Source organism: Amphiprion ocellaris, chromosome 10 (assembly GCF_022539595.1).
Source record: "Amphiprion ocellaris isolate individual 3 ecotype Okinawa chromosome 10, ASM2253959v1, whole genome shotgun sequence".
In the NCBI taxonomy this organism is placed as follows: domain Eukaryota; kingdom Metazoa; phylum Chordata; class Actinopteri; family Pomacentridae; genus Amphiprion; species Amphiprion ocellaris.
The window spans coordinates 7,035,882-7,059,398 of record NC_072775.1 but is presented as its reverse complement, the minus strand read 5'-3'; the positions used below and the strand labels follow the sequence as shown (position 1 = coordinate 7,059,398).

Genomic DNA, 23,517 nt, shown 5'->3' with positions numbered 1-23,517 from the left:
CAGGCATCAATCTTGTCAACTTATCAACAAGCAGGGTGGGACTCTGTATTCTTAGTCTTCTTCAGAAATGGTTGTGAGTTCATAATGTGTGCTTACTCCAACTGGATCTCTAATTTGTTCCTTCCTTTATTTCTTCTAAATATGTTGCACAGAGATGAGTCTTTTGGGGTTTAATCAGACCTTAATCTTCAGATAGGGCCTTACTGGATCAGAGATCAGAGTAGGTTTGTAATCAGAGGTGTTGCTGTGACTAACCAAGAGAGGGGAACTGAAAGGGGAAGTAAAATGTCTTGTAATGGAAGGGTTCCAGCAACATTAACAGCAGGGGGATTTCCAGCATCATCCACTTTGGTCAAACTAGGGTTTTTGGGGTTGTTTTGGTCTTGCTTGAGTGATTACATCAGGCTTTATGTTACAAATACACCAGAAGCATTTTGAAATTTCTGTTACACATTACCTCTGGCATACTGGTTTTATTGGGTGAGCAGACTTTGAGTCACTATATCCAATCATGAAGCCTTTCTCTTTCCCCACTCCGCTATCTGTCTGCTTACATTTCCCTAGAAGAAGCAGAATTGAGCACTGCGTAACAAACTTTCTCTCCTCACTCTTCCTCTACCCATATGTGTGCGTCGACGCGCGCTACTCACCATTAATCATACGCATACGTGCGCTCTAGGGCGCAGTGCGCACCCAAACCACGCTACTGGTAACGGGACCTTCTGGTGGGAGTGGGGAACTTCAGACTGTCACAGGGTGGAGCTGGGTGGGCCGAGCTGTGAGGAAGAGGGGTGTGTACCAGCTTAAAGTACCGTGCAGCACATTCCAGTACCAGCCTTATAAGTATTCTAATCCAAGAGAGAAGCGAGTGGAGAGAAACTAAGAAAGTTTCCAAAAGTTTTAAGAAGAGCTGAGGGATAATTACTCAGGAAGACACAGAGTTTTCACCGCTGATCTAAAGAAGAAGCCACACGGAGAAAGTAAGATCCTCAGCCACTTTTTTTTTTCTTATAGCGGAGATGTTAAGTGTGAACTTGAAGTTGTGCGCTCTTGAACTAACGGTTTTCTCTGTCTCTTCTGCAATTAAACTTCTGCAGGATGATGCTCTGAGATGTCAAATGAAAGAAAAATGCGTTAGGCTACAATACTTTTGCAAACAGGCAGAATATATTTTATCTATAGATTCCCAGTCATCCAGGTGATTGTAATCCAAGGAGCTTCAGTAAAAGCGACAGGACTTCTTTAAGGTGCTGCAAGAATATAAGAGAACTCCAGTTGCTTATCATAATATATGTTACTATAGAATCTGCTCTTCTTCTACACATCAAGTTTTTTTATTATACTTTCAACATCTTCCTGTCTCTTATCTTGCACCTTTCCTTGAAGTTTTTTTGTTATTACATGCAGCAAAAATCCAATTAGTCCCTTCACCTGGTTTGTTTCCAGCAAGAAAAAAAGCCTCCTCATCCCTCTAAACTCCAAGAAATTGTTTGTTGTTTAAAGCATTTTCCATTTTCAGTTAAAAACACACTCAATTAGTTCAGGTATTTCCATGGTTATTGTCAAACCAGCTGCAGCTTATCCCTCTTCTTCTCTCAGAGAACCAGGGGGTTTGCATTGTGTAGGATTTACATAATTTCTTGTCTGTTTATTTTATGTTGGCATTTCAGGGATCTACTGTGAACTTCAATGTTTTTTTAAAAAAATGTTATTTACTCATTAGTTCATTTTACATGGCTCCCGCATCACCAGGCACACAATCCCGGGTCTTTTTAATGCTCGTGTTGTTGTTTGGGCACAGTTGAGTTGAGTTTGCAGTGCTTATCTCGAGGCCCAGTATGCATACCAGCCATGCCAACACAAAGTGACGGAAGAGAAGTGCAAAAAGGGCTGCAGAGGGAGAGAGGGCACCGCACAATGGAGGAAATGATACAATTGAGATAGGCCGAGAGAGAAAAAGATGAAAAACACTTCATTTCAAGCTTGGCTGATGCTTGTATTAGAGCCATTTAAGTTTGTGCATTAAAGCGTGAGGGAAGAGCAAGGCTGCCAAAAAATTAGGCCTGTGGAAATGGCTTTCCATGGTTTTAGGGGGTTGAGAGGATGACTCTAATTGGGCAATTTTTGGCCACCTAGGTGCAGCAGGGAGATAATGGTGTTGTTTTTAAAAAGCCTGTCAAGACACAAATTATTAACAAAACAGCCAGAAAGTCATTTGTTCAGTTGGTATATTTGGAAAGACTCCATAACTGCTGTGCTTTCTGGTCAATTATAACCATTGTGTATCTTTTATTTTATCGCCCTAAACATTTAGACACTCATTGTCATTGAGTTAGGAGAAAAATGAAGTTAAAGTCTGTAAACAGAAAGTAGTGCATTCTATCATGAGTTTTATGTTAGCTCAATCTGCATGTTCGTTCCCTTTTTTTCTCACTAAAATTAGAGGGTCAGAGGGTGTTACTTCAGTTTCTAGGTGGAGACCATGCTGCAAAACGCACAACTGATTTGGTCCATTGTGTCTGTGACAATGATTATGAATGCTTCTGCCAAATATTGGAAAGATTTGGAAACCACTGAAGGGAGGGGAAGGTCCTCTGACCAGCAGATGAACTCAGGAAGTCACAGGGTTGAACAATCAGAAGTGAACATAATGTCACGCCAACACACACATGGTGCACACTTGTGTTTTTTCTTAAATATGGATTTTGAAGGATTGATGATGTGAGGCGCACTTCGCTCCTTCCCACCTCTTACTCAGCTGTTGCCTGCCCTCTGAACTCGACCACATAACTTCGCTATCACTGCCTTTTCCCAAAAATCAATGGGCTTAACTGGTTTGATACGCGTCCTCAATGCAAACCTTAAAGATCCATAGTAAAGAGCTACATGAATCAGAGACTTTCACTGCTGTTTATCTATATGAAAAATGCATTAGCATTCCTCAGATTGCACCTAAAATCACCTGTCCAATCCTAGCTTTGTGTGGCTAAAGTAAAGCTAAAAGTGGCTTTGTAAATTAAAATGCTAAAGTGTAGCAAAAAGATGTTCAGAGATACTAATTAACTGTTTTTTAACTGCAAACATTGTCAAATTTTAGCTCAATAACATGAACTAAAAATTGTTTATCTTTATTTCAAAAGCATAACATAAATGTCAACAAATGAGGTGCTTTATTGACCACAAAAGTAGTGCAACCTTTGAAGGATCAAAATGTGCTAACAGAGATAACATCGCTTTTTTTGCACAAAAGTTATAACATGCTGTTTTTAGAGTGGAAACATTAGATTTAACTGCTGTATTTGTCACTGTTTTTACATAGCAGTCCTTTAAAAATAACTTTGTTACCTTAAAATGACATTTAATCACAATATATATATAATACTATGCTATAATAATCATGCTAACAAGCTTTAGCCCCTTTAACTGGTGAGAATTTGAAACATGTAGCTTTAACATTTGTCTGTTAGTGTGTAATTGTATTAAGTCACTAGTCAAGACCTTCTCACACAAGGACCATTTTAAATTTTGAAATTGAACACGATGGGAAATATTAAATAAAGCACTGGAGATGTAATTTTGAACTAACTCACAATGAATCAGCATGATTTTGCTAGCCAGCTTTAACTAATATAATGTACAGTTGATTTGCTGGTCCTTTGTTATGCCTTAATTATACTCTCGCAGGTGTGGACATCTGCAGATACAAGTTGTGCATAGTTGTTATCATACTACTTTCTCATCCACTTGAAGGACTCCACTTTTGACAGACGCACAGTAGATTGGTGTCTGCATATTCCATGCATGAACACACTTGCTAAGAATATGCGCAACTATCTTTGTAGTCGTTGTATGAACCCAAAAATCTGAGCAGCACGTAGAGTATCACAGAATTCGGTGGAAATCAAAATGTATGTTTCATGTCCCTTTGCAGATGTGGGACTCCATAAAGCCAGTGTTATGTTTTCTGCATCTGTGGCTTGCAGCACAAATTTGTCTCCGTGAGGCGACTGCACTACAAGGGCAATAGAGGAGTAGTGTCCATGCACAGCATACATAGATGCCAGTGTGCTCATGCATGAAATGGAGTCACTGAGCAATCTCCAAGCGGACTTTTAAGACTAGTATAATAACAACAACTACGTGTCTGTGGTGTCTGCATCTGTCTGCAAGAGAACACAATAAAAACTTATACTAGCCATTGAAAGACTGTCATGAATTTGGTCTCCTGAACATCCAGTGCAGCCCCACTGTTTTTGACTTGTTTTCCCCTGTGTAAATTGTAGATTAGGAATCGACCAGTGTGGGCTTTCCAGAGCCAATACCGATGGCGATTATTGGTGCTCGAAACCAATATTTGTGGCCGATATACATTGGATGTACTGTTTTAACAGCGTGTGATAGCAGAGAACCTGTCATTCATAACTAGGCTTCTTCATTAATAAAGGTGACTATAATTGAATGTAAAATAGACATAAGAGTGATTCGATTAGGATGCTCTCCTCTGTTTATGTGGGATTGATTGAGATTGATCAATTTGTCTCCTGCAGTTACATCTGCTGTTCTTCTGTTTTGTTAATATTTCACCGTTCGGTCACTCTTATTGTCCACTATGGTTCAGCCGTTAGCGTAGTCTTAGCCACTGTGAGAGAAGCCAATTTTCTAGTTTGTGTTTCTTGTTCGGTTTTTGCATTCTCTGCCAGAGAAACATTTCTGAGACTACATTGAAATGGCTGTATCACATCTAAACTAGTGCATTTAATTTATCAATAATCCAGTCTATCAGGATGATAGGGATAGCAGTCTTGCCCGATCATAGACGAGGTCTTTCTAAAATGTTTCTGTAAACTTTATTGTTGTTGTGCTACAGTGAAAAACTTGACAGGTCTAGCAACAGCTCTAAGGGGATGGGGAGTGTTTGTAAAAATGAGAGTAATCGCTCTATAAACCGAGCATCTCATATACACTTAACAACGCTGTATTTCTCCTGACTATGTACATTACTGCAGCTCATTATGGTTCATGGGTGCTTTACAAGAGCTAACAAAACATCATTGGTCCTTTTAATGCCTGGGTGAAATAGATTTATTTTTGCATGCAGCGCCACAGCCTCATGTGGCTTTTTATGTTTTGATGAGGAGAAGATGCAGATGGTAAGAAGAAAGAGGGGGCTAAGAGTACACTTCTCCTCTTTCAGCTTTTCATTCTGGTAAACACTTTTCCCCAGTGCTATCATTTGGTGTGTGACATCTGACCCTGACTTTGAAATGTTTGGATGTCAAGGAAGGACAGCCTTAGCTCCGCTGTGACAAATGATCCAATTCCTCTGTGATTATCGGTGCAGTGTATGAGGGCGGGGATGTGACAGTGTGATAAATGTTCATATTATGGACAGTACTGTACATTTACTCTCACAGTGTATGTGCGCATTAAGAGACATCTTAAGCTGCATTGCTCTGTAGCAGCTGGGGTGCATAAGTCTATGGGTGGAGCAGATGGAATCCAGCTGCTTGTAGAAGTCATGTTAGATCACACAGGGAGTGTTTCCCGACAAGGACCACTGGCTAAATACCCCAGAATGCTTTGGGAAAACTTGGCCAGCGAGTAGGCTCCAAGTGAGGAATGTCGTAATTGTGGGAAAAAGTGCAAGAAAAGTGTAATTGTGGTTTTATGATGGAGAGATGAAAGTAAAAGAGAACTGCAAAGATGTTTGGTTAATCACACTGTTATGAATACAGCGTCCCGGTGGAATGAAATGTACTGTTGTTGCACTCTGCCTCCACAATGACCTCTAATTATTTACTGCATGTCTGGTTGTGTCAGCAATTTTCTGAACAAGTGCCAACTAATTCTCTATCAAAGGTTTCAATCTAAGCAGAACACAAGAGTCATACTTTCTTGCTGTAACACCAGCTGGGACACATATAAACCATATGTGTACGAATAGTAATAGTCTAAACTATGAAAGGTCAGAGAAGAGTGCCAAATGTCCATATCTATTCCCTGAGCCCAAGGTGGCTTTTTTGTCTTATCAACAGCCCTACACCCAAACATTCAGTAGAACTCAATTTAAGACAAAGGATAGCAGCAAATTCTTACATTTAAGAGGTTAGAACTGACTTCTTTTCACATTGTTGCTTAAGAAATTGCTAATCAATTTGTCTACATCCATTATTATCCAGTTGTCATTATTTTACATTATATTATTACTGTAATTGTCAGGTGACCATTTACATTGGTCACATCTTCAACCAAAATTTCAGTCCTGAAAATGACATTTTTTTTAAATGTATCTTCCAGAATGCCAGGTGAGCGATTAACAGTTAGAGGCACGTCCGAGATCGGGCGTTTCCCAGGAGCGGCGCCGCCCACCAGGGTGGAACTCACCATCCACCATCAGGGCGAGAAGAAGCAGGAGGAGGGAGGCTGTCGACGTTGGTTCAGGAAGATGTGCCCGTGCTGCTGTAAGCGCCAGAACAGCACCTCCTATGATGTTACAGATAAGGTGGAATTTACCAAACCCCCTAACCCGGCCCCGCTCATAATGGAAAAGGAGACTAATGGTAATTAGTTTTAACATGACAACTCCAAAAGAAAATGTCACATTTGTTAGCAGCAGTATAGTCACATTCTTAAATTTGAAATTCTCAGAAACAAAGCTGTCAGTGTGTTCGGTGGATCTTCTGAGCTCCAAGACGAGTCAGAACCGACAGGAGCATCACACCGACCTGTATCATGGAGATGAGCTGATCATCCGCAGAGGACAGACCTTCCAGATGGAGCTGGAGTTGAACAGGCCCTTTAACGCTGACACTGACAAGCTGCATCTGGACATCAAAACAGGTATGAGTCTAATGGACTTTCCAATCAAAATATTTTTAAAAAAGCAGATAAAATAAAAAAGACAGAGGCCAGTTTTGTGCCACATCCACTGAGAAGTTTGCTGTGCAGAAAAATGGGATTTGTACAGAGATTGCTGAGTGGCTCAATCCATGAGAACAAACAGAAACCTCAGTTTGATAAGAAAGTGCTGGGACAAGTTGTGAAAGAAGTTAAAGCGAGCTAAAAGTAATGGATAAACAGTTAAAATGGATTGCTAAAAGTAAGGGTGCAACAGCTAAAACTAATGGATAAACAGCTGAAATAAAGCTCAGTTTGCTGTAAGCACATGAACAGCTTAAATACCAAGGAAAAAGTAGATAACAGTTGAAATAGTTGGTTAAAGGTTGAAAAACAATTGAAATAGTTAGCTAAAACCAACAGTTTAAGAGTTGAAAAAGCTAAATAGTTAAAGTAGTTTGTGACAAGTAAACACACAGTTAAAATAGTTTGTTAAAGTTTCAGGTTTGAAAACTTAAAAAAAAACTTTTACTATTCTGTTTTTTTTTTTAAAAAACTAACCAACCAACTGAGAGCTAGAAGATATTATGCACACCCAGATGGCATCAACTCAGCAATCACAAGGTAGTCATGCCCTAAAACATACATTGTTACCTATTTTTCTCTAAATGGGACCTTATTTTACCAAAATAACATCATTCTGTATCGATGAAATGTTGAAACTGCTGATTGAGACCATAAATCCATGAGGAAAATGTTTAATGAGGTAATAAACCAAGTGAGAAATGGGGTAATTTTCTTACAGACTTCTATAAAATTGGACTCCTTTTTCAACGAAACCTGCTGACCTTTAGGAAGACTGCAAATTCAGGGCATTTCCTTATTATCTTCACTTTTCAGATCCCGATGCTACACCCATCTTTTATATGCAGTCTGTGACTAAATTATGCAAGAAATGCTTGGAAATTCTGCTTGAGAGCTACATTTTGCAACTCTTTTCTCAGGATTAGTGCTACTTCTCACCATGTGTGAACTTACGTGTTTAATCAATGGAGTTCCCTTTTAACCAAAAATATCTGCATGTGAAAACACAAGGAAAACAAAGTTCTGATCGCTCAAAGCATGGGAAACAGGGTCAAAATACAACGTATACTAGTACGTTTAAATCGAGCAGCAGTCCGACCATAGCTACACCGCAAGTTTTGGATTCCACCCAGCAGCCCACAGTGTTAACAGTCTCCAGACCTCAGGACACCGGACACCTCCCTCTGGTATTTACAGGCCTCATACTACTCACTTGGGAATAAATGGCCATTACATCACCATGCAGGACTGAGTCTGCTGTCACCTGCTGCTGAGATAGTTGTATAGTAGCAGGGAAAGAGAAAAACGAACTGACATTCAACAGACTCTGATTGCCATCACTTTCACTGACGCACTTGCAGGAAAAGGGTTTTAAGTGGTGCACTAAAAGCAGGGATTTGTATCATTGTAGCTTTCTGAGCTGTTATTTTGCTCAACTAGGAAGCTGAATAAATATTTCAAGCCGGTTTTAAATAAGGACAAAATTGTTGCAGCACAAAAGAAGACAGTGTTTTTCATTGATTTCCTGCTGAACAAGCGCTAAGAGGTGAGAGAGGAAGGGTGGGGGGTGCTGAAAGCAGGCAGATGGAGAACAATAGTTTCACGGTAAAGCCATACTTGCTTGAGAAAATGGCAGCCCAGCAGGGTGCCGCAAAGCAAACAGTTCAGAGGAAAGCATCCAATAAGTTTTTAATCTAGCTAGCGGGCTGGAATGAATTCAACACAGCCGTTTTTCTTGAAAGGGGCAGTTTGTTTATGTTTTTCTGGTGTTTTTTTGTAAAATATCAAGTGACGTAAAAAGGGATAACTCAGCGGATTGTCCTAAGATAATGTGCGTGTGCTTTGCTTTCTGCAGGGATGTGTGTGTTGTGCAGTGTTGGAGGTTCTCCACCCTCAGAATTTTGTTTCCTCACAGAAACTTTGTATAGCCGGGATAAAGGCTGTGATACGCGTGTGGTTAACCATTCTGTATGGTTGTCATCCACAGGAGCTTGCATGATTACTGTGCCTTGGATACGTTTACTTTGTTTCCAACTACATGCAATACATGCAACAAAGTTTCTCCTTTGATTTTAGCCAAACTGTCTGGTCAGATCATGGTCAGAAATACAAGAGAAATTAAATGCACTTTGTAAAGTTGCACAACTTGAATTTTCACTCACACACATAAAGCAAAAAAAAGTAGTTCAAATATATTTGTGCACCAAAATGTGTAAGATTATGCATATATAATTAGATACATGGACACACTGTCAAGATGAGTTGCACATTTTATTTCTTTTGCCTTTTTCTTCATTTCAAATAAAAGAAAAATGTTGCTAATTTGCCAACAGCTAGATTTTCAAAGCTTCAATTAATTAATAATTTTTCAAATTCAATGTTTGCTTATGAATTGAAGGATTGTCTAGTTCACAGCACTACACTTTAACTAAATGCAGCCAAGTTAGATGAAAAGAACGATACCAGTGACACATGTAGAGGACTTGTTTGTTTGCAATTTTGATTTTAATTTCATAATTAAGCAACGGATATAAGAGTGATAGACCTTTACATAGAGCTTTGTGCAAGAAAGTGAATATGTGTTTGTTCCAAAATATCAAAATATTTTACTGAGTAGATATCAGCACATAAATTCAGCATCTTGTACAGCTCCACCTAAAAACACAACATGATGTATATATTGCAATACATCAGGCTTTTATTTATGAAAATTTGTTTAGTGTGTCCTTTTTTACGATTTTACAAGTCTACTCTGATGTAACATAGAACAATACCTTCATTAACACCTTTCTGGTGCAGGTTCCCTGCCGATGGTGTCCAAAGGGACCCATGTCATCATTCCACTGGTGGAAGATCTGGAAGATTTACGCTGGGAGGCCAAGATCGTACAGGAAAACGGCAACAAAGTCAAACTGTCCGTCAACTCTCCATGCACCGCTGTGGTTGGGCTGTACGGACTCTCGGTGACAACGTCCTCTCTGAAGGGCGAGGACGCGACAACTCACAACTCCAGCAAGAACATTGTTATGCTCTTCAACCCTTGGTGTGAAGGTAAACTGGCAGCGGGCGGGAAGAGGGATTGCATGGTTGGAGGGTAGGAATGTAGAAGATAGGAAGGAAAGAAGACGAGCCATAGGTGATAAGAGAAGAAAAATGAAGGCAGCGAAGATGCGCAGCATTACATAACATGTCTGGAATGAATTACTATCTGGATTAATATTAGGTTAGAAGCAGAATATCTCAAAACGTCAATATTGTTTTGGGAGAAAAACTGTCTGGTGCAGCTCAGGTTCCAGTGAAGACGTTCCTGGAACATAGCTGCTATGTAACAAAGATCATTCTCTCAGTCTGATAGCAAATACTTGTGCAAAGCAGATGTCTGTTTAGCCATTTAATCTTTGAGAGGAATCCTGATGTAACGTTACACATGAGTGAGACAGGCCAGCTCAGTCCACGAGTGTGTTGCTGTCCGTCAAATAGCTTCAGCGTGACTGTGTGTAACTATGAGCGTTATATAACTCCACTGGCTATGATTCAAGACTTCTTGCACACTTGGTTAGACCACTTAAGCAGTACTTTCAGGATGAAACCGACCAACAGCTGCTTTATTTAAGAAATGTTTTTACATACAGATTTGATTTGTAGATTTTCTTTACGCTTGTACTGCGTGAGGAAACAAATGCCAGCAAGCAGTTCAAGAAAACTTCTACACAACACAGTAAGAGCATTTAAAAAAAAAAAGATGCTACAATTACAGAAAACTGAACCAAATGCAGAACACATACCAATTAAATCAAGCTGCAAATAAATAACATACGCTCTGCAAACAGCACACACTACAATGAACATCTTTCCAGGGGCACATCAATGTGATAAACACTGCTGGGACATGTTTGCTGTTGCCTCGGCAACTTGGGAATCTCCTGCCAATAGCTTTACACGTTTAAGTAAAATAATCTTTACAAGCATGGTTTCATTTGGCAAAATCATGTCATTTTAATAAACAAACAAACTAGAAACAAGTAACAAACATAAAACTCACATTTTGGCTCATTTTTTCCAACACCGCTGAGCTCCACTTTAGTAACTTTAGAAGTCACCATGGCAGCAACTAAAGTGTACGGGCCATGTCATTGATTTTTAAAGCCGCAGCTGGAAGAATTTCTACTAGTCTGTGCTGATTGCAGCATTTCTATAGTTTGCTTTTCATTTTGATCATGTTCTGTGTTGTGTAAAATACCACTGTCATACTGTCATCTTAACAGCAACGCCATCATCTTATGCCTTATAATCCTCTTAATGATGTTCTTATTGTCTTAATCATAATGTACCAGTCCCTGAAGTGACTAACATGTTAGCTAACTCTTGTCCATTTAGACACCCAGCACAGCAAAATAGACATTTCTTTGGAGGTATGTTTCAGGCAGCCTGTCAAATCTGAGTGCAGAATTCACTCTCCTTTTAGTTCTGGAGGTTTTACACGGAAATAGGACTCACACAGACGTCAAATTCAGCCAATTTAGTTGCTGACTGTTCTAAGTAGGACTAATTTGTCATGAATTCAGGGTAAATTACATTTTTCTAACTGTACTGCGTCACCCGTCACACCTGCAGAAAATGTTTGGGATAATTCGACAGCTTTAAAGTGCATTTTATCTTTGAAAGAGTAACGATAAAGATTGTAACAATATCAGCACAGTGCATAGAGAGCTAATAAGGCAGATTTCAGTACTTCTGTGAACTCATCCGACAGACTGAGTCAAGTTTCTCTGAGAAAATAAAAACATTTACCAGTGTTCAAACATTTCCACATTTTGCGCTCCACAGTATTGCAAGAAAACCACCACGAGTTATCCTCCAAGTGCTTCTGGTTGCCATGGAAACATGGCTCTTATTTCACTAACTTGCAGTCTGAGATGAGGATTCTGACAGTCCTATCATTGGAATTGCAGCAATTAATCGATTAGTTGTCGACCCATCTATTAATTGCCCACTATTTTGCTAGTCAATCCAAATCTGTCCAGATTCTCTGGTTCCAGCTCATTAAAGTTGAATATTTTCTTGTTTCTTCACGTCTCTGTGACAGTAAACTGAATATATTTGAGTTGTGGTCATAAGAAGACATTTGAGGGCATCATCTTTAGCTGTGGAAAACACTGATTGACATTTTTCACAGACATTTTAAAGACCAAACAACTAATCGATTAATCGAGAAAATGATCAATATCCTGATAAACAATGAAAATAATTGTTACGAACATATGAGTATAAAATATCTTTGTGAGTCTTTAAATGTGGCTAAACGTTGAGCTGCAATCACCAACTAATAAGCTGATAAGAGCAGCTAACTAGTCATTTAACTTCTTTTAAATCACTTCTTTATACCCACTTTTATAGACTTGCTTTTATGTGTGGTTTGCTTTTAGCTTTAATGAATTTTAGTGTTTTATTCAATTTTATGTCTTGTTTATTTTAGATATTCTCTCTTGTGTTATTTTACTTTTAGCTGCCTGATTTTTTGATATGATGTCGTCTTTCTAATTCTTTAATTCTCTGGGTTTTTTTTTATTTTAAATTTTAACCCTCAATCTTGTTCTTTAATTTTCAATCTGCCTAGTCCCCTTGTTTGAGTTGCGTGCAAATCAAGCTAATTATTATTCAATTTATTGTCATTTTTACTATTGATTTTTAACTGACCGCTCTGACTTGTCTCCTATAGCTTGTCTGATTGTCTCTGTGTTTGCATGTTTTAACTGTCAAAGCACTTTGTGAACGCTGTTCTTAAGGGTGCTACATAAAAATTGTTATTGTTATTATTACTTAAAACAACAAAATTCGGGCCATAAAGCTGCAAATAATTAGCGAAAAGATGCTAAAACACTCCATAGAGCGAAGAGAAATTGGAGTATTGGATAATACTAATCAGAGGATTGGTGCTATGAGCTACACCTCTTTACATACACTTAGTTATTTGATCCATTAATACATTACATAATGTTGGCTAAAACAACTTTAACCATCAAGTCCAAGCTCCTTGTGCCTGAACCTGTGCTCATGAGCAAATTAAAAACTCTGGTGGTCTTATTTCTTAGTTATTTGTAAAGTAAACCAAGCTCAGTCTAATTTTTTTCGTCATGCATGCTTATTAATATTCTATTCGGTCTTGAAAGCATTAGGAAATTAGGTCTATTGTTTATTCACCTGAGTTTTGCAAATTTTCCACACAGGATATTTGACAGAAAGAAGTGTATTTGCAGTGCAGCCAAATAAAAAACAGTGGGTTGGGATTTGATAAGAAAGACTGTCTGTCTTTCATTATGGGTTTGCTGCTCTTGGCTGCACGCCCAATCTCCTTTTCCCTCTTTCAATCTCTTCTTCCCGAGACCAATCTCTCCCTCATGCTCATAAAAGTCAAAATCCTACCATTACTGTATAAAACGCCACGGGGCGAGTTCAGCGTAATCCCTGCAGCTGGTGACAACCTGTCCTCTCCCCTCGCTTTTACTGCCTCCGTCTGTATTTCCTGCTGTTTTTTGCCTCTCCCACCCAGTTTTGCTCTTTCTCTGCTTTTGTTATCTGCTGACCTGAGCCTCACTCCATCGCTCTGTTCTCTGGCCTCCTCCTCCTTCATATCCTCCTGTGTGTGTGTCTGCTTCTTCCCACATTCCAGAAATTTTCAGTAAGAAGTGAAAACTACAATTATCAGAGCTGCCAGATACTGTCAGCTTCATCTCCCTCTGCTTTTCGCCTTATAAAATCAAGACACTGTCATGCTTCTCCCTCCCAAGCAGAACTTCCCCTCTTTCTCTCATAGTTGTCCCCCCTCGACTGCATAAACCTCTTCCTTCCACTTGCTTTTGCTCATGTCCATTGTGAACACCCTGATATTTTTTTGCTGCTTTCTCTTTTATTTCTCTTTGCCGTGTCCCTTTTTCTCCACCCACCGGTAATCGCGATGGCAACGTCACCAGATAAAAGGGATGGAAAAAAGATATACGCAGATTTGTAAAGCTCATGTGAGGGGTGCACGCCCAAGTCTGTGGTGCTGATGTCACTCAAAACAGACTGTTTCCCATAAATGAGTGTGGGCCCCACTGCAAGGTCCATGGAGTCATTGTGTTTCTTAACCATTTCCTGACCTTCAGGACCCATTCTCAGAATATGTGAAGAGAAATCACATTCTTCAGTGGTTTAGTCACTAAAGAGTTGCATAAAACAGAGATTCAAGGTCGTTTTCACAGACAGGAAGGAAGCCGAAATCCTAACATGTCTGTTTTATTCAAAGTAATCTCATAGTTGCACACAGAAAGGTTTCCTTGCATTCCCTGTCGAGGTTGGTTTAATTGGATTGAACTTTAGAGATTGCTGCAGTTGTATGCAAAAGAAAGTCATGGCACGATGAAAACCTGTACTTTTGAAGCTTCATTGTGTAATGCCCAATGAAGGTGTACTGATATAATTAGTTTCACGTGTTTTTCAGAGGACAGTGTGTTCCTGGATGACGAGGAGGAGAGGAAGGAGTATGTGCTGAATGACACTGGGAGGATTTACTATGGCACAGAGAAGCAAATCGGAGCCCGAACATGGAACTTTGGGCAGGTATGGGCAGTGCTCATGTTGTTGAAGGATCATTACAGCCTCATAAGACTTTGGCACTCAGCCTGTTTGTTCTATCTGAAGACAGAAATCCTTAAATCTGGTTGCTAAATACTGTAGTTTCATATGTTTTTAAAGCCAAAAAAGTATGCACAGTTTGGCACTATTTCCAGCCACGGATTGATACACAATTGGTGTACCAGTGAGGACTTCCAGCTGCAGGATGGTGTGTGTGGGACTGACACAAGAAAAGAACAGTTCCCAGGGTTTTTCCTGCCTCAAAATGGGCCTTTGGGAGATGATAACACATGACAGTAAACATTATCTGTTCACAAACAGTGAAGACAATGGGTTTGTTACCTTATTTGGCAGAAATCTATGCATTTTCCTGGTATTATGTCTGACAAAGATGTTTATTATGCTTCACCAAACAAAACCCCACTATACAAAACTGGTTACATTTTTCTTATTTCTCATTTCTTATCGTTTTGGTGCTGGTGGATTTCCTTTGGTGCTGGCTACACCTATTAGGGCGGTGCCAAAAATTCCTCTATGCAGGAAAAGCTCTGGTTCCCGTGCAACATTTGTGTGTTTTTGCTGGATTCTGGGGAGACAATGGGGCTCTGAGTTTTGGCACAAAAAATAAAATATATCAGGCTTTAGGAGTACTTAATAGAATCAACTTAATAATGGTTTTGGTTATTTCCTGGGGCTTGAAGATTAAATATGCAGAGTATTACCAGAAATTTGCTTTAAATGTGAAGCTTATTGTCCTATTTTGCTGCAAACAGATTAGATAATGATACTTAAAACTCCACTACACTTTATTCATCCTGTAAGGTCCAGCTTACTCAGACTAAACAACCCCTTTTGCAGGCATAATGTGCTATAATTTGGTATTACTACCACTACATTCTCATGGAGCATAGCAAAACTTAGGTTTGTCATGTTTTTTTCTTTTATCTTTGCACTTAGAATCGGTACTTCCCCCCGACTTATTCTGTTGGCAAGACATGCTTTTAAATTTGGCAGTATTTTCAAAATGTTATGTAATGTCTTTCTTCATTGTAGTTCCATGAGGGCATCCTGGAAGCATGTCTGTTTATCCTGGAGAAGAGTGACATGCCGCCTTCCGGTCAAGGAGATCCTGTCAATGTGGTTAGAGTCGTATCTTCCATGGTGAGCTAATATACGGCACAAAATAATTATAATTTAGAATAACGTACCATCATGAGTACAGACAGACCCCTGAATGCTTTTAATTGATTTGTTTTGTTAACTGATCTCCCAAATTTCCAGTAAAAATACTGATTTAATGACCGTGCCACCATGCTCTTTTCAGATAAATGCTCAGGATGACTTAGGTGTTCTGGTTGGGAACTGGTCAGGAGATTACTCTGATGGAGTCTCTCCTGCGGCGTGGAGCAGCAGCGTGGAGATCCTGAGGAAATACCACTCCACCAATGGAACACCTGTGTCATATGGGCAGTGCTGGGTCTTCTCTGGGGTCACTACAACAGGTGAGCATGAGAAGAAAGTAAAACATTTGATGGTGTGAGCGAAAGAGAAGGGTGTGTTTATGGAGACAGGTTGAACCCTAGTGGGGGGTGGAAAGCTTATAGTCTTGTATTGGGAGTGTACTGGATGTTTGTGTGCACATGAAAATGCACACAAGACACCCAGGATTGTTGTGTTCACTCCAATGTTAAGTTAACAGTCCGCAAATGTTTGTGATCTTGGCTTTCCGTCTCTCAGGCCCTTTTCATTAGCCCTCACTGGAACCGTGTAACAGAACACTTCATTCATTGTGCATGCATGCGAGGACTCTCACATGATAGCTAGCTGACCTTAGCACGTAGTGTTGCCAATGGTAGCAAGCCATAGCTCACATAAACCCGAAATACCGCGCATTGGCATTCCTGTCATACCTCCTACTTCTGTCACAGATACAGCCACATGTGTCGCTTTCATTCAGCCAGAATAATAAAAAAAAAGTTCCACGCAAATGTCACTCCCACGTAGAAATGTCGGAAGTACCACCATCTGCAAATTCATTTCAATTCAGTCATTTAATGGCCTCGTAAAATTCAGTTGTAACTCTTTTATGTCGTTCTGTCTCTGTTTTCAGTGCTACGTTGTCTTGGCATACCCGCTCGCAGTGTGACCAACTTCCAGTCTGCTCATGACACTGATGTTTCACTCACTACAGATGTGTATTTTGATGTGGATATGGAGCCGATTGACCACCTCAATAGTGACTCTGTGTGGTAAGATGTGGAGCTTTACACGACTGAGGCACCCTGCTTTTAAAATCTCCTGCCGCTAAATCTATACCTCAGGAATGTACCATATATTTAGATGTGCTCCAAAAGTAGTCTCCTCTCACTTGAAACCCCAGAGGTGTCATGCACTTTCAATTATCTGCAGCGCCACTAAAATTGCAGAGGCTAACCTGGTATCTATGTTCTGTATGGCAGTACTGCTGACCTTAGGATCCCCTTGGATATTCTGGGTGCCATCTTTCATTCCTCACATTTTTATACCTTTCATTTCTAAATGCAATGCAGCCACTTGTTGCGATGTAGCTAAAGGTAGCTAAGTTAGTCGTCCTCATCATTAACAAAAAAAAAATCCTGGTAAAATTTATAACCATATATATCCAAACCAATCCTTGGTATTGTATTTAAAACATTTTTCCATGTTTGATACTACTTTTGTGACTTTGCACACTTTTATTTTATGAATGTGTTCATTTAATACAAATCTGAAATTCGGGTGCACCATAAATAAAGAATGTAAAATAGGGTGATATTGCAGATACCCCAAAATACTGTCGTGATTGAAATACCTTTCAATAATTTTCCATTATTACAAAAACAATTCTAGCGTTAATTTTACACAAAATCAAGTACATTTTACTTTTAGTGCATTGAAGGATATTTTTTACATGTGTATAAACAATGAAATTATCTCTTGACAAGGGCTGGATAAAAGGATTGATACCATTGTCCAAGCTGGAGATGGTTAGCTTAGCTTAGCATAAAGACTGGAAGCAAGGTGTTGGAACAACTAGGCAGCTCCCAACGAGGTTCCCAAAATCCAGCCACAGGCACCTCTAAAGTTTCCTTAATAATAGCTTAAATCTTGCACTAAACTGTAGTGTAGGAATATGGACAGAGTCAAGCCGGCTGTATCAACGTCACAGGCTTCATGGTAAGCTAAGCAAACTAACCAGCTGCTGGCTGCAATTTCATATTGGAAGGACAGACACAAGAGTGGTATCAATCCTCTCGACCAAAGATGATCGATGTTGTTCACTTCTCCTGTCGGTGGTCATTATATTGTGGCTGATCGGTGTATGTCAACCCTTATCCACCTTCAGGAATTTCCATGTGTGGAACGACTGCTGGATGGCCAGACCAGACCTGCCTCCTGGCAACGGAGGCTGGCAGGCTGTTGACTCCACACCTCAGGAGACCAGCCAGGGCACCTTCCGCTGTGGCCCCGCCTCTGTCAACGCCATCCGCTCAGGCCAAGTCTACCTCAAACACGACACGCCTTTTGTTTTTGCTGAGGTGAGTGCCAGATGTGAGCTGGAGTTTGCAGAGACATTTTCATTTTCTCAAGGCTCCTTTTGATGAACTGACAAACTAAAGAGATCCCATAAAGTTGCAGCTATTTAGAGTTTACATGCATACATTTATTAGATATAATAAATTGCTTCTTAGCAGGGGTCCTATCTAGGATCCTCAATTAGGGATATTTTCCTTGATTCCTTGATCCTTTGTAAACCAAAAACCAAGTATTATGAGTGGAATTTAATAGCTTTCCCAATGTATCAAAATAAATAACTGTGAGGCACACTTCATTCCAACCTCATCATCAGTCTGAGAAGCAAACCGCTCATAAACTGATGTTTGAGCTGATTGTGTTTATTGGTTTTCTCTTGGCAGGTCAACAGTGATAAGATCTACTGGCAGAGGAACCTGGATGGCACCTTCAGTCAGATCCACAGCGAGAAGAAAGCTGTTGGTCACTGCATCAGCACCAAAGCAGTGGGCTCTGATGAGAGAGCAGACATCACACACCTGTACAAACATCAAGAAGGTACTGAAAAGCTTATTTTACTTGACTAATTGCAGGTTGGGCCAGACTGAGTTATTTCTACACTACCTGGAACAATCTTGTGCAGAAATGATTATCTCAGTGCGCATAGATCATTTTGCTGGTTCCCCTCGTCTAACCCAGTAATCTCTTCTTTGCTATATTAAAACATGCATTTTTGTTTGCTTTATTTGGAAGGACCATGAGCCATATCTCATGTGTCTTTCAATAAATCATAAAATCTCAGACAGATTGAGGTGCATTCACTCTCCCCTCCTTCTTCTCTACCAGGTTCGGAAGAGGAGCGCATCGCAGTCGAGACCGCTAGTCGCTATGGCAGCAAGCCAGATGTCTACTCCACCCCGATGGCAGAGGATGTGTCTGTGGAGGTGAAGATGGAGGGCGAGGGGCCCAGAATGGGTGCTGATGCCCAGCTGAGCATTGTGGTGAAGAACATGAGCTCACAGCCCCGTCGGACGACTCTGCACAGCCAGGTGGCCGTTATGTACTACACTGGTGTGCTGAAGAATGCCATCAAGAAGGAGCAGATGCCTGTGGAGCTTTTGCCCAATGAAGGTAGGAATTTCACAAAGCTTTAAAGCTGCTACCATGTGTGTGTGTGTGTGTGTGTGTGTGTGTGTGTGTGTGTGTGTGTGTGTGTATATATATATATATAGAGAGAGAGAGAGAGAGAATTTTTTTATTTATTTATTTTTATTAATGGTGTTAAACCACCATAACAATCTGTATGTGTAAGAAACTGCTGTTTCACAATCTGACATGAAGACTTATCCTCTAACTTTGCTTCTTCTGGGAATTTTACCATCTTGTAACATTTTGTTTTGGTTTTTCAGATCCACAACTTTGTTTTGATCTATTCTCATTGCTCAGAATTTAGTGTACACATAGTTAGCAAGTAGCTGGCAGACACAGTGGCGCATTGACCAACTAAAGAGCCTGATGTTTATCTTAAGACGTTTCATAATGTGATAATGTTGCATCGTGCGTTTATAAATGACATGCATAAGTGCAATGTTTAAAGCTTATTTCTGATTCTCCTACATGATGGCTGCAGGTTTAAAAAAAACAACACAATTGCACAACACAATTACAGGATGATGCTAAATGCTAAGATGTAAAGTCATAGTAGCACATTAAGCCTTTAAGACTAGGCGTGACTGTGGGTGCGTTTCCTTTTAGAACTGGATACGACATGAATACATTTTATGAGATCATCATTTACAGGGCACGTGACCGATGAAATGAACCATGTTGTATTTGGCTCAAAAAGGAGAAGTATGCAAATGTTTCACCTGCCGTTTAAGAGATATACACACACATTAAGCATCTAGTCTTTGTGGATTTAGTCAAGGAAATGAGTTTATTATGCAGCAGTTTCTTTCTAATATTTTATTAAATTTGCTTACATTAGCCACCATAAGCTAATGGTCATATCAGATGAAAAAAAATGGTGTAGCAGCCAAACTAAAAACCTTTAACTCCTCATGACTTTAACTTTCTATTTTTAAGGGGAACAGTGTGTTATTTTATTTCACAAATGTGAGACATCATGTTGCCAAGAGTCTTTTGATCTTACAATCAAGTGGATTTTATTCTCATGGGTAGATTTGTAGGTTAAGGTCGAACCAGGCTAGCTGTTTCCTTCTGTTTTTATCCTCATGCTAAGCTAAGCTAGGCTAACCACCTACACCACAGAGACAAGAGACTGGTGTAGAACTTCCTTCCTAACTAGCAGCACAAGAGCAAATAAGTGTATTTCCCAAAATGTCGACGTATTCCTTTAATAAAATGTAGGAGTACAGCATTCTATAATAAAATTAACACCTGCCGCATTCCTTTATTCTCCATACAGAGAAAACCATTGAGTGGCTTCTGCCCTACCAACAGTACCAGAACCAGCTGGTGGATCAGGCAGCCCTGATGCTGACTCTGTCTGGAAGAGTCAGTGAGACCCAACAAGTGTTGGCCAACCAGACCACCTTCAGGCTCCGGACGCCAGACCTCAACATCACAGTAGGATTTTAATTAGCAGTGATCTTTTTGCTAATGTATTGCATAGCACATTTATTTCCCATAACAGCACAATTTTTCCCATGTAAAACCTTGGTTGTGTTTAGTTTGTCCTTTTTCTGACATGTTTTTTCTTGCAGCCTGTTGGAGAAGCTATTGTTGGTAAAGAAATGGCTGCCAAGATAACCTTCACCAACCCCCTACCACGTACACTGAAAGGAGTGGTGTTCAGAGTGGAGGGCCTGGGCCTTCAGAAGGGCCATGAAGTGGTTGTCGGGTAAGAACACTCCCTCTTTTTTTTCTGCCTCTTTATCTCACCCTTCCACGTGTTCTTCTCCAGGCTAACATTTCACTCTTCTCTGTGTCTCTCAGTGATGTTGGCGGTCACTCCACAGTGACACTGACTGAGCACTTCATCCCAACCCAGCCTGGACCCAGGAAGCTGGTGGCGTCTCTCGACTGTAAACAGCTCACACAAGTACACGGGGTGGCTGACATTGTTGTTGTTGAACAATAAGAGGGAGCCACAATGTTCAGCCTCTTTCACTTTATTATTTTTTTCCTTATAGAATATAAACAGAGCCTCTAATTATATGAAGTGTGCTAAATTCCTGTATCTTAAACTGACCTGTTTATTTTGTACTGCTGCAAAAAAAAGAATTTTGATATTCTAAAACTATGAATAGTCAATTAACAACTGTAGCATTACCAGTATTATTATTATTATTATTATTATTATTATTATTATTATTATTATTATTATTATTATTATTATTGTGTTTTAGTTTAATAGGAATTCACATTTCTGTCTAGCTGTGAAGTATGCAGTAGGATTAAACACATGCACAGCAGACAAATGGCTTCACATGCTGCTCTGACACTAATGCATTTCAAGACACTGAACAACACGTGGATTTGCAGAAAGTTTTGCATCATGTAAATACTGTATTGTCCATATATCTTGTCATAATGTGAAAAGTATTGTCAGACAAAATGAACCTCACATGGCTTAAATGAAGGGAGGGTACTGTGAAATGTTTGGAAGGGAAAGGGTGTTGAATAGGTATTGATATTTTGAAGAAAAAAAAAAGGTAGGGGAGGCAAGGTATAATTTTTTTCTTTATATTATATTTTGGCTTAAAAACTTTAAAATTATTGCTCAAAATTCACCAAACAGTAACGTGGCTGAAAGACTATTTTCGATAAAATCCAATTTTGTGGTGCCTCTTTTATTTTGAAAGCAGCACATCAGCAGTCAAAAAACTGAAATCTACACTAGCGGACACAATGCACAATGTTGCTCTGTACTTTTTGTGCATATACTTACACTGACATCAACTTTACAGTACTTTGCAGTAAAGCGACATTTCCAAACAGAACACAGTGGCCTTAATACATGTTAGATTTACCTGGTTCTAGTCTGGTGCTAACTTCAGCACTCAACGTGAAGGAAACTATGTTAATATCATCAAACTATTTATCAACCTGTAATATTTTTTTGTATCGTCTGTGTTGTAATAAAACTCACACTGAAACAATGTCTCCTGAGTCACTTTCCACTTCATACATGACCAGACTAGCCTTTATTGTTTGGGGGTGAGGGAGGATGAAATTCTGTCATCGGAGCTCTAAAGTGTAACTTTCCATGTGTGCAGTCGAACCGTTTTTTACCGTACACTTTCAAAAACGTGTGGGAATTGTGGACGGCTTATTTAATAGTGACTAATTTCAGCGTTGCAAGTCGAGGCAGCTGACACACCTTTGCTGTGTTGTATCATTCAGGGTGACTGATGTCTTCACAGGTACTTAAAGCTGACTGTGCGAAAGCAGCGGCTGTGATATTGTGTAATTTTAGATGGGATTATTGCTCTTCACTGCATTGATTGAACAACTCCAGTCACTATCTCACTGTCGCATGAAGGTTTAAGAAAATCTGTGATGAGCTCATAAAGGAACAGATAATCATTAGACATAATATATTCCCTGCTATCCTAAATCACAATGTATTTCCTAAATGTTCAGCTTTACTGATATCAGCACTGTGACTTATCAGATAATCCAAAAGTGAATTTTAAGGTTTATCGGGTCAATAAATGTTTCTCAATGCATGAAATAAAACTTAATCCTTTAGTTCCCTCCAGTCTGTTGCCTAAGGAAGACACAGTTTAATGCTTTAAGTTATTTTTCTGGCTCATGCTTCATCTGTACATGCTTTTCTATTCCTTGTGCCAGATTTTTCTTCTTGTTTAATAGACCTAAATACTCCCTTCAGTACTGACAGAGAGCTATAAAACAAAATAACTGAAAGATATGATATCCTGAGGCTGGAGCAGAGCCAGGAAGGATGGAATGTAACTAAAGTGGTGTTGGGAAGTTTGCCAGCCGCTTAGTGTTTTCTATATTTCTGCATAAATATAACCTGAAACATCATTAGAGTTTCATGTAAATTCTAAAAGTAGATAATAACAGCATATATTTTAAAGAAATGGGACAAAACTATTGTACTTAGTCCTTTATTTATTGAGGAAAATGGTCTATTATTTTATCAGTGAGTGGTGAAAGCATATCAGCCTGTGATTTCTGTATCTACTGTGAATTCCTTTGTGCAGCATTTTTGGTAGCTACTGATCAGTCCTGAACATTTGTTTGGAATTGAACCTATTTCTTCATGCAGATGAGCCTCAACTCTTGGATCTGTTGTGTAGGACTAGATGTTGATATCCCTTCTTACATATATGAGATACCTGAGACTCTGTGGGACGGTCAGGTGAGTGAGGGCATCCTCTGGGTTATCAAGTGGCCACCTGTTGAGTGTGTTCATTTTTTTTTGAGATACCAGACAGACAACTTCTCTCAGTTGAAGTT

General features: G+C 39.6%; 1 protein-coding gene across 1 annotated transcript; it reads left to right on the top strand.

Moving 5' to 3' along the window:
* The first annotated feature begins 811 nt into the window (after nt 1–811).
* tgm1l1 (transglutaminase 1 like 1) lies at nt 812–22,192 on the top strand. The gene is made up of 14 exons (XM_023294209.3): nt 812–980; nt 6,298–6,560; nt 6,649–6,840; nt 9,721–9,972; nt 14,402–14,520; nt 15,589–15,696; nt 15,860–16,037; nt 16,646–16,784; nt 17,900–18,092; nt 18,471–18,624; nt 18,913–19,197; nt 20,495–20,655; nt 20,793–20,929; nt 21,025–22,192. Exons 2-14 carry the CDS (start codon nt 6,299–6,301, stop codon nt 21,167–21,169), a joined length of 2,325 nt encoding a protein of 774 aa, XP_023149977.2. The 5' UTR covers nt 812–980; nt 6,298; the 3' UTR covers nt 21,170–22,192.
* Nucleotides 22,193–23,517: the final 1,325 nt, after the last annotated feature.

What these genes read in the sequence shown, in the direction of transcription:
- tgm1l1 (XM_023294209.3), top strand. Translation starts at nt 6,299, where the DNA reads ATGCCAGGTGAGCGATTAACAGTTAGAGGCACGTCCGAGATCGGGCGT. An exon ending in AATGGAAAAGGAGACTAATG is followed by an intron (nt 6,561 to 6,648) that starts GTAATTAGTTTT and finishes TGAAATTCTCAG; the next exon opens with AAACAAAGCTGTCAGTGTGT. An exon ending in CGCCAGACCTCAACATCACA is followed by an intron (nt 20,656 to 20,792) that starts GTAGGATTTTAA and finishes TTTTTCTTGCAG; the next exon opens with CCTGTTGGAGAAGCTATTGT.